At 36.2% G+C, this 10,832-nt stretch overlaps 2 protein-coding genes across 2 annotated transcripts; both read left to right on the plus strand.

The window, feature by feature from the left end:
- On the plus strand, window positions 1–1,312 carry LOC106292945 (upstream activation factor subunit UAF30-like). The gene is made up of 2 exons (XM_013728614.1): window positions 1–318; window positions 1,025–1,312. The coding sequence occupies exons 1-2, from the start codon at window positions 91–93 to the stop codon at window positions 1,148–1,150; spliced, it is 354 nt and encodes a 117-aa protein (XP_013584068.1). The 5' UTR covers window positions 1–90; the 3' UTR covers window positions 1,151–1,312.
- A 5,345-nt stretch (window positions 1,313–6,657) lies between these two features.
- On the plus strand, window positions 6,658–9,097 carry LOC106344958. The gene is made up of 8 exons (XM_013784244.1): window positions 6,658–6,855; window positions 6,943–7,216; window positions 7,523–7,637; window positions 7,711–7,835; window positions 7,999–8,080; window positions 8,156–8,267; window positions 8,345–8,502; window positions 8,770–9,097. Exons 1-8 carry the CDS (start codon window positions 6,658–6,660, stop codon window positions 9,095–9,097), a joined length of 1,392 nt encoding a protein of 463 aa, XP_013639698.1.
- Window positions 9,098–10,832: the final 1,735 nt, after the last annotated feature.

The following is a 10,832-nucleotide window of genomic DNA, read 5'->3' on the forward strand; positions in this document are numbered from 1 at the left end:
CATTCGACTTTGGTCTCTCGGTTCTAGGGTTTTAGTTGTTTCTCTTCTCGACAAGAAGAAAGTTCCAGAGCGTGTGAAGAAGACGAAGACATGGCGGCGGCTTTTTCTAGGGTTTTCGGAGGATGCAGGACACTGATGGCAAAGGCGGCGACTAATGCGGCGGCGGCAGCAGGCAGTGGAGCTGGTAAAGAAGGAAAAGGGATTCTCAAGACAGTTCCGGTCTCACAGACGCTGGCTAACTTCGCTGGAGAAAGCGAGCTCTCTCGTGCCACTGCCGTGAAGAAAGTGTGGGAGCATATCAAGGGAAACAACCTCCAGGTACAGTTTTCTAGGTCTTTTTTTTTTGAACTTTTCCATTGTTTATGCGCTTAGAGAGATTGCTTTCTCGGAGACTCTAGAGTGGGTAGAGAACTCAACTTGTCGTGCGTTGACAAGTCACTTGAGCAATTTTTATGTGGAAATTATTTAGTTCAAGTATCTTGGAGACAGTAAAATGACAACGTATTTGGGTTCAAGTGTCTGATTCTAAGAAGATTATGTTGTGTAGTAACTGAAAACATCATGTTTTGTTTGTGGAACTTGGTTTGTTCTGTCTGAAAATTTTTACAGACTTAGTATCTTCTTCAGTTAGCATCTGTTATTAGCTATGTGTTTCTCTGTTTACAAAGCATCTGTCTTCAATTATTATAGAGATTGTTTTACTAGAGATTGTAGAATAGTTAGAGAACAAATTGATGCGTGTAAGCAAAGTCGTTTGAGCAGTTTATGAAATTTCTTTGGAAAATAATTTGATTCTCGTGTTAATCAGTATCTTGGAGACTCAGTCTTTCGATTTGTGTTGTGTAATAGAACAATTTTTGGGTTCATTTGACTGATTCTAAGCAGCTGTATTATGTTGTAACTGTTTTGTTTGTCGGATTTGGTTTGTTCTGTCTCTGAAATGTTTACAGACTTAGTATGGATTTAGATGTTTTTGTTTAGAGATGATGGTATCTTAAAGAATGCATCTGTTTTATAATTGTAGAATCCGGAGAATAGGAAGCAGATCATATGCGACGATAAGTTGAAGACCATCTTCGGTGACAAAGACACAGTTGGATTCACAGAGATCGCAAAGCTCTTGTCTCCACATTTTCCTAAGTCTGTCTGATTTGGTGATCTCATTATCATTTTAGTTTGCTGTCTTTTGGTTCGTTTTTGATGTATATGAAAAAGAAGCAAAACTCTGCTTGATCCATCGGTTAGTGGAATATTTATGTATTCTGACAATTTTTTTATCATGATCTGGTTTGAGTCTTCGGGGTCTATTGAATCGAGGATTTTTTGGAAATTGTGAGATTTGATTAAAATCCCACGTTATTCAAGTAGTGATTTAAAAAAACAATTTCAAATCCCATGTTATTTAATGTGGAGTTTGTACAAAGTTATTAAATATCACTTGAAATCTCTTGTTATTCAATTAACAATTTATAAAAACTATATCATATCTAGTGTTTTTCAAAGTTAAACAATATTTTGAAAATAAATTTTGTAAAGAGGATTCAAGAATAGGTTACCTCATTTTTTTAGTTAAAAACAACCCCATAGAATAACATTTCTATAGATGTTATTCGAGAGAATTGAAAGAAAAAAAAATATTGACTTGCCGTAAAAAAAAACCTCCGACTCTTGCTGTAACAAGTTCTTTAACCTAAAATTCTGTGAAACCTGAACGGTGATTTCATCACTTGCACCTCGAATTGATTCAATTGAGTAAGTCATCGTAGAGAACGGGACGAAGAGAGTAAGGGCGAGTTCATGGATCTCGGTATTAATCACTTCTCAGGAAGCTTTCACCACCGTTTTTGTTGTAGAATTGTTGATCGGTTCGAGTTGCGATGCAATGAATCACTTTGACCTTTTTTCTTCTCAACTCAGAAGCTCATAGACAAAAACCAGGTCTTGTGAGTTTGTTCTTTATCTGTCCCTCGCATCTCTTTCTTTTTTGCCTTCCAATGTAAATATTGACGGTTTTGATAAGTTGAATTAGTGATAAATTGATGAATTTTATTCTTCCTATTGGTGGGATAAGTTAGTTACTCTAGACTTTCTCTCACTCTGTTAATGCTTTTTGGACATATTACAGAACTTACTGCAAGTTTTGTACACTATATTTTAGGTGAAGGAGAAAACCGTAGCGGCCAGACAGAGTCAAGTGAAGACTATAATATTTCTAGAGGCAAACCAGAGAGACTTTGAAGAGCTGGCGGATAATGCACAAGGTCTGGATGTTTACTTTGTGGATGACTATACTAAGATCTTCGAGCTTGCCTTTGGCTATGACAACCAACAAGATTGAGAGAACTTAGAAGCTTGATGCTTTACACTCAAGAGCCGCCGAGAATGGTGAGAGATATACTTGTATTAAGTCAACACATTCTGCCTACAGTGTGTTGAATGATTTAACACAAACTTGGGCATAAGAAGAAGCAGAGGAAGTGCTTCACACCAACAAGTCATGCCACAACCTGAGCATCATCTCTTTGATCAGAGGGGTCCCATGTACACATATCTTAGTTCAGATGCTCAATTTAGTTTAGTAAAAACGAACAGAACTTTTCAGACATTGAGAATGAGGAAACATGCGCACATGTCACGGTTAAAGTGGAACTCGATTATTAGTTAGGCTCGTAGAGTGAATACTAAGGACTTTATTCTAAAATGTCTTAGAACCTTACTCAAAAATTCTAATATGCCCCAGTTCTAAGAAGATTTTCTTTTTGAATATTTTTGAAACCAGAAAACAAGTAAAAGACATCTAAGGACTTAATGAATTTGCATAATAAAAAACCCAACCATGCTTCAATCGGATTATCCAAATCCAAACCCAAAGCATACGGATCATTCACTATTTTTTTGGGATTTTAATCAATTTTTTTTTTTTTGAGTTTTCTTTTTCTCTTCACCACACCATGAGAATCGTTCACCTCTATAACTCTGTCTTAATTCCGGTTACAATTGCGACGACTCAATCATAGCGAAGGACGACCGGCTATGCTTGATGTGAGGGCAGTCGTAATTCTCGTGGGGAAGCTAAGAGAGGAGAGGACGGGGTCGACAGCAGAGAGTCGTTCGTCATTATCGACGGCTGGAAATTTCGTGGCGGCATAACGTTGAGCCTATTATAAAAGGTAATAACTGAAGGAAAAAAACTTAGGAAATAATATTTTTTGAATCTGAAAAAATATTATTTTATAAATTATTAATTCAGTAATAAATATAGAACATCAAAATAAATGAATACAATATTTTAAATTTGAAATCATTTATGTAAATGAGATAAATAATTTGAACTTAGGAAAACTAATTTATTTAAATATTTTATTACATTAATTTTAAAAAATTAATTTCTGATTTAAATTTATTTAAATAGTTTTCCGGATATTTTATTGTTAATAATATTATTATGGAAATAAAAAATGAGAAAAGTGGAAGCCAACAAAATTATTTTCATTTTTGTAGTATATTAGGTGAATAATAATTTACAAGTAACTTATTACAAAAAAAAACAGGGAACAAAAAAAGACAGGTAAGACCCAGATTATTGCAAAAAAAGGAACCGATGAACAAAAAAGAGAATTGGGAAATTAAGAGGAAGTGGGAAATTATCAAAAAAAAAAACAAAAAAAATGTTGACCGCACGGAAAAGAGAAGAGGTGGGAAGTGAGATCCATATTTAAATTTAAATAAATAAAATATAAAAAACGTGGGACCTAGAGACAGATTTTATTTAAATTAAAAAGGATAAAATGAAAGAGTAACGGTGGGAAGGGAAAAAGAAGGGGATGGTAAGAAAATGGGTGGGATAGTCATAATAGAATTTTTGGAAATGAGGCTAATTAGAATACTTTCCGAATACTAATAATTGGAGAGCTAATATAGCAGAAACTTGTAGGCAGATGCTTTACATACGTGATCTCTGTGCAGTATCATTTTATTTTACTTTGTTTTATTTCTAAATTGTTTTTTATGAGTCATTGTCATTTGTCTATGCATCTATGTGCACGAGTATCTACTATCCATTAGTTTGAGAAATTTGACAAAGGATAATGGCCAAGTTTGATTTCTTTATGCATATTCATAGTGTTATTAGGTAGATAAACCCGTAAGAAGAAAAATATATTGACTAAAACTATTATTTACTATTTCAAATAACCTAAACAACTTTAAAATCTATGCAAGATATTTTATCAAATCACTTAAGATTTTTATTTCTATTTTTAAAATTTCATCAAAATCACCCAAATAACTTCAAAACTCACCTAAATCCCATAAAAACTAAAACACTCTAAAAGCTTCTAAAACCTTTGGTTCAATACACCCCCCTTCATTTGTTCGATGATTATCTGGTAGTTAAAGCAAATGTATATTTCTGTGTGTTTCATATCCAAATCCAAGTAGAATTTACATATGGCTTGGTTTGGTTTATACATATACATGCATGGAACCCCAAACCCTCTAGTTCATATAAATAAATTTGGTTAAGTTCATTTGGTTCTCCTCGTTTAACGTGCCAATAATTAACCATTTTCTCATCTTGTGAAAAAGACTCGGAGAAAAAGAGAAGGAAAAAACCTCGGAGGAGGAGCCGGGGATTAATAGCAGGAGTAGCAACAGCTGCGGCCGCTGCAATGAGAATTTGTCCAATGTAGGAGGTGGATTACATCTCTATTCAAGGCCCGAAAAACAGAAGATCTAGTCCAATAAACCGGTTAGAAACATCGGTTTACGATAAAAGTTTCTGGTTAAGCGCGCTTCGCCAGCTTAAGACCACTTCTACTCGGCTACGTACATGAGGCACATCAGCACGGCTTAAGAGCGGTATCTCCGCCGGTTTATTCGGCCCTCAAGCAGGACCAAGCCTATTAAGGCAAGGAAACCTAGGCGAACGGAGGCAGACACGCCTTGGGATACAAAAAGGGAGGAAAGAAGACCGAGAGGGGGATCCGAATATTCACACAGACTTGGTGGCTAAAATTAGGGTTTTACTCTTGTATTTTCGTCGAATTATACTTTCCGGCTAGCTCTCCGAGCACCGGCTTACTTTCTGACTGTCTTTCCTTTACTTGTAACCGAGCAACGCTTCCCGATCAAATAAAACATCTTCGTACTAACCCATCAACGAGTTCCGCCTCTCTTTACTTGTTTCCAACTGAACTTGATTCAAACATTTGGCGCCCACAGTGGGGTAAAACGAAGTAGCATTAAGAAAGATCAGCATGACTCTCGAAGATTCGACTTCCGGCGAGGAGCCAGCCTACTCCCGTCGAAGCATCACCAACCGAAGCAGCCTTCATCGACTCCATCATGGAGCGCTTCGCTCAGCAGGACGCAGCTCAAAAGGCGACGACCGAACAGCTTGATGCCTTAGCCGCCATCCTAGCCCCTCTGATTGGAAACCTAAATAACCCGACGGTGGCGATAAAGAGACAGCTGTTCAACACCGACCAAACGGTTGGCGTTGACAACCAACCTAATGGTACCGGGAAGCCGACTACCAGCGAGCCGTACAAACCTCAGAGGCAATGCCTTGGTTCATAAAGAAGAAGGTAGCCAAAATCACTGAAACACTTCTAGACCTAGGAATGAGTTTGCGGTGATGGCCCAGTACTTCCCTCAGATTAGGTCAAGAGGAAGATTGAGTTTGTGGTGAAATGGCCACTAAAAACCGTAGTTTGAAACTCTACAGTGCTTGGAGAAGAGAATCATCCCAAGGTGTAACGTGATCAACGCCCTCATTTCAAAATTAAGTGAAATCCTTCCTCTGTCTTTTGTTTTGGTATGTACTGATCAAGTGTTTTTGTATAAAGTATATGAGGAAGGTTACTGATCAAGTGTTGTTGTATATATGAGGAAGGTCGATGACACGGGACTTGTGGCCGAGTTGGTGGCTCCTGAAAAAACAAATAAAGTTTCTGAACTATAAAATTTATTGGCTTAGAACTTGTAAACAATGATCTTTGGGGCGAATTATTCTTAATTCCTATTGGATTCTTGAAAACTATGGGTTTGTTCAGCTTGTATCTTGTGGCTTTTTGAAATATCTGGCTACTACTTATAAGTGAGATATCATACAATAAGTAAAAGCCAAATACCAGCATCAGATAGAGGGTCCACGTCGGCCATAAAAATCAGCCAATAAGGTGAGTTTATTTGTCCACGTCACACTCGGCTTGGGTTTCATTTTTTTGTTTGTGATACGATGGGCCTATAAGCCCAATCCGCTTGAAGAAAGGAACCGCTGAATCATATCGGTGAAACAGCTCGAACCCTAATATGCTGAGTCTTCTCCCTTCGATGGCTTACGCTTCGTCGTTACCGCTTCTCGGCTGATCGTCGTTCAATCAACACAATAATAAATCTCTGTGCAATGAATCCTCCGAGAATCGCATTTATGGATTCCTTTCGACTTCCTTCATCTGAGTTCCTTTATAATGATCTTCTCAGCTCGTGTTTGTTATGCACAAGATCAATTCTCACAAGCGATGAAATCCAGCAGCAAATCCTCTGTTTACGGCGACCTTATCTCCAAGAAACGTAACGGAAAAGGAAGCTGAGCCGATCAACCGTACCGATCAACCCCGTGACTCTTCTGCCAAGGCTGTCTCTGTCGATCCCATGTCGAGAAAGCCAAACGCCAAGGCTGTTGTGAGCTCTGAAGCCTCGGCCAAAACCCATGAAGTGATGTTCTTCAAAGATGTCAAATTTGGTCCACAAGAAGGCGAGCTAAGGTTTCGTCTGATCCATTTTTGGGAGGCTCGAAACGCAATTAAGAAGGTGCTTATCGGTATAGAGATGCTACTTATTGATGAACAGGTGTATTCCGACATCTTTGTTCTCTTATTTTTTTTTGTTATGCTTGATCGATAAGTTTACTCACAGTCATTGCTTTCTTTACAACAGGGTACTGTGATCCAAGGATTCATCCCATCAGGAAGGATTGACACCTATTTGCCACACATGATCTCCAGTTCCATTTACAGACTCACTAATTTTTATGGGTCTATGAGCAAGACTGTGTACCGGGTTGCTGAACCAATCGTGACCATTACTTTCTCATGGACCTCTGTCCTCTCTCTTTTTGAGGACAGTTCGGTTCGTTTTCCTGAGGACCGGTTCCGGTTCCATGGGTATGAAGAGTTTGAAGCAGGCTGTGACCTCGGAGGGGATCTTTATGGTAAGCTATCAACGGTTTTTATTGTTTGTCACTGATTTTGGTTTGGGTAATATTATGTTTCGGTCTTATCTGTTTAGACTGGAATTTATTGTTTGTCATTGGTTTGATTTGGCTGATACTATGTTTCATGGTTATCTGTTTAGACTAGAATTTATGGTTTGACCACAGTTTGATTTGGCTGATATTATGTTTCAATCTTAGACGTTTATTTTTGATTTCTATGTTCTACGTTGTTTGGTATATAGAGTACTAAGTTCTGTTTTTCCTTGATATAGAGTATTAAGCTCTATTATTTTCTTATGGCAGATTATGTTGGTCACATAAAACTGGTGGGTGAACAGGCTCTGACTGACGGTCTTGTGCTTGATGAAGTCGAGATAGCTTCCTCTCGGCGTATTTTGATTCATGTCCAGACACATGAGTAAGTTATTCTCAGATTTTTCAATCTATGCATATATCGTTTCGCTTATCACATGTGTTTCTGTTTGTTGCAGTGGTCCTGTGATGAAGCTCTACCTATGGGACAAGGCTGCTACAGACTTCTGTAAGAAGTTTAAAGCGCATGGAAACACTCCGAGTGTTATTCTGGTGACTACTGTAAACCCGAAACGGTTTGGAGGTTAGTATTACCAAAATTCTGCTTATGGTTTAGAGATGTAATTAGGATGCTTGAGGAACATGGATTAGTCGCATTATGTGTTGAGTAATTTGTTTTTTTTTTTTTAACTTTATGATGTAATAATTTATTTTTGTATGTTATGCTAACAATTGTTGTTATGCAGGCGCTCTAACTCTCTCCTCCCTATCATCCTCCAGTGTCTTTCTTGACTTGGACGTTCAGCCAACCAGAGATTATCTGACTTGGTAGGCACACTTTTGTTGAGCAAGCATTGTAACTTTGTCTGACTTTTTTTTTTTTTTTTTGCTGAGCATTTTCAGGTTGGATTCAAACTCAGATGTTGCTAACAGGGTTAATCCCGACATTGTGACTAAGGCAGAGACGGTTACAATAGGGGAGCTGTTCTCCTACATCAAGCATGAAGGATCAAAGGTACAATAATTCATACTTTTACACCTTCTTTGCACTGGTCTTAGTTGTTTATACTATTTCATATTACTATTACGCAGGTTGCTTGGTTTGAGTGCACAGCCACCATTGATGATGTTGTGCATGGTTGTGCATGGTATTATATTTCCTGCGGTGGGTGCAAGACGAAGGCGACAAAAGGGCCTACTACGCTTATGTGTAAGAAATGTGGGAAAGCTGAAGTTGCCGGTGTTGCAGAGTAAGAGTTATAGTTTTGTAAACTCACACGTTCTGGCATTCATTATCACTGTTCCTCTGTTACATGTATCTTACGAAGCTCTCTGTCTATGACAACAATGACCATGGGTGTTTTTTGTGCTTCTCGGTGACGCTGGGCGTGAGTTGACTGGGAGCCAGCATCAGAATTGGTTGAGAGCTACTTTGAGGTGATTGTAAAACATGTCTTTCATACATGTTACGAAGTGCATTCTCATAAGGGTTTTTATTTATGATAGTCCAATGATAGCGTAGGAGATGATCACATAGTCCCGGTGCCACAGGCTCTGATTGATACCATTGGGCAAACTCGCAAGTTCGTTGTTAAGGTTTCAAAACACAATTTGGAAGGTAAGACCCAAGCTTTGACTGTTACAAAGGTGCTCCCTCTTGAAGCTACAGCACCTGATGGCAACTTAGAAGAGAATGTGATTGTTCCTGCGGTTGAAGAGACCTTACAGATGGGTAAGCGTGTGGATGGTCCTTCCAGTGAGCATGAAGATTCCGTAGATGAAGCGGTGAAAAGGAGTTTTGATAGGGATGAGTCAGGAGAAGCTAAGCGTACCAAATGTGGCTAACAAGTTTTAAAAGCTGATTTTGGTTTGTTAAGAGACTATGCTTTATTCCATATCACTTTCAGACTTTGCTTTGTTTCATTTCACTTTCAGACTTTGTCTTTGCAGTATTTTATCTATCTTGGTATTATTATCTTTTGGTTATAATTTGGGTTAGCTATCTTACCTTATGTTGATGTTTGATCAGATTATTGCTGTTAAGTCTTATATATATATATATATATATATATATGCTTTTTTTTTTGTGATTTTAAGTTTGCATCCAAGTGTTTATATATTTTATAATTAATTAGAAGAGACTATGAGACTTTGTCTTTTCAGTATTTTATCTACCTTGGTTATATTATCTTATTGTTTGAATTTTAGTTATCTATCTTACTCTATGTTGATGTGTGATCAGTTGATTGTTGTTAAATCTTATGCATGTTTATTTTATTTTTTTGATTTTAAGTTGTTATTCAAGTGTTTACGTATATTTTATAATTAGAATATATAATTATATTCGAAAATAGTATATATATTTACGTGTTTGACTATGAGGTGGTACTTTTGAATTGAGATTATGTGTAATAGTATGGTTTGATACATGTGTTTGCGAGTACTATAAATGTCCGATTGTTTTTAGAAAAAAAAATAAGAGACATTTAGCCATATAGGTGGATGACTACAAACACTATAACCAAATCCATTAGACGATTCATATGTTTACTACTCCTTCCGTTTTTGAATAAGTGTTGTTGTAGAAAATTTTTTTCGTTACAAAATAAGTATCGTTTTCGATTTTAATGCAAAATTTATTAGTTTTATTCAGTAATTTATTTTTCTATTGGTTGAAATATGGTTAGGTGTATTGGTAATTGTGTTTTTATATAGGAAATGTACAAAATTAATTATTTTTTTAATCCGTGTGCACAAACCCAAAACTTAATATGAAACAGGAGTACTGAATAAGATACATTGCTTGGATGACAAGATGACCGGAAGTGAATGTCATTTCTCAGATGCGAGTTGAAGAATGTCATTTTATTACCTAGAGCCGATAAAACCATGGACATTAGAAAGAAAGAGAGGAAAAGATTGATACTTTAACGCACCTCATAATTTCATTCGAAGAAGAGTTCGTAGATTTGAACCAAAACGATTGCGTTTCCATATGACTAAAGCAGAGTCGTAAAACGGTGGATTCGCCATAACAAATAATTTGTATTTTTTGAAAAGATCACAGCTAACAAAATCCCCTATATATTATTTGAGAAGCATTACAACTTCTTTTTGTAGCCACGTGTCATCACTAGAATAATTCTTAGAATCATTAGAGAAATATGTTGGTCCATCTAATTATATAATAAGTTTTTTATTAAACTAACAATAAATTTATCATTAATGTACTTTATTATTTTCTTAAATAAAATTTACGGAATTTCCTAATGTGGCTAAAGTATATATGGCAATTAATGATTTTGAATAATAAAGATTTGATAAAAAATAGTGTATCTTCTATCATATTTGTTTAATTTTAAGCTATTAAATAAATTAAATAACCACAATAACCATATAATAAAAATATAGATTTTTATGTATATGTTATATTTTGAATTTTTACAAACGGCTATAAATTACTAAAACTGTTAAAAGTCTTACATTCAAATTTTATGATCCATGGTTTAAAATTTTTGTTATGACAAAATACAAACGATTACAAAAATTATATAAGTAAAAAGTCTAATTTAATTAATTA

This window comes from Brassica oleracea, chromosome C5 (assembly GCF_000695525.1).
Source record: "Brassica oleracea var. oleracea cultivar TO1000 chromosome C5, BOL, whole genome shotgun sequence".
Classification (NCBI taxonomy): Eukaryota; Viridiplantae; Streptophyta; class Magnoliopsida; order Brassicales; family Brassicaceae; genus Brassica; species Brassica oleracea.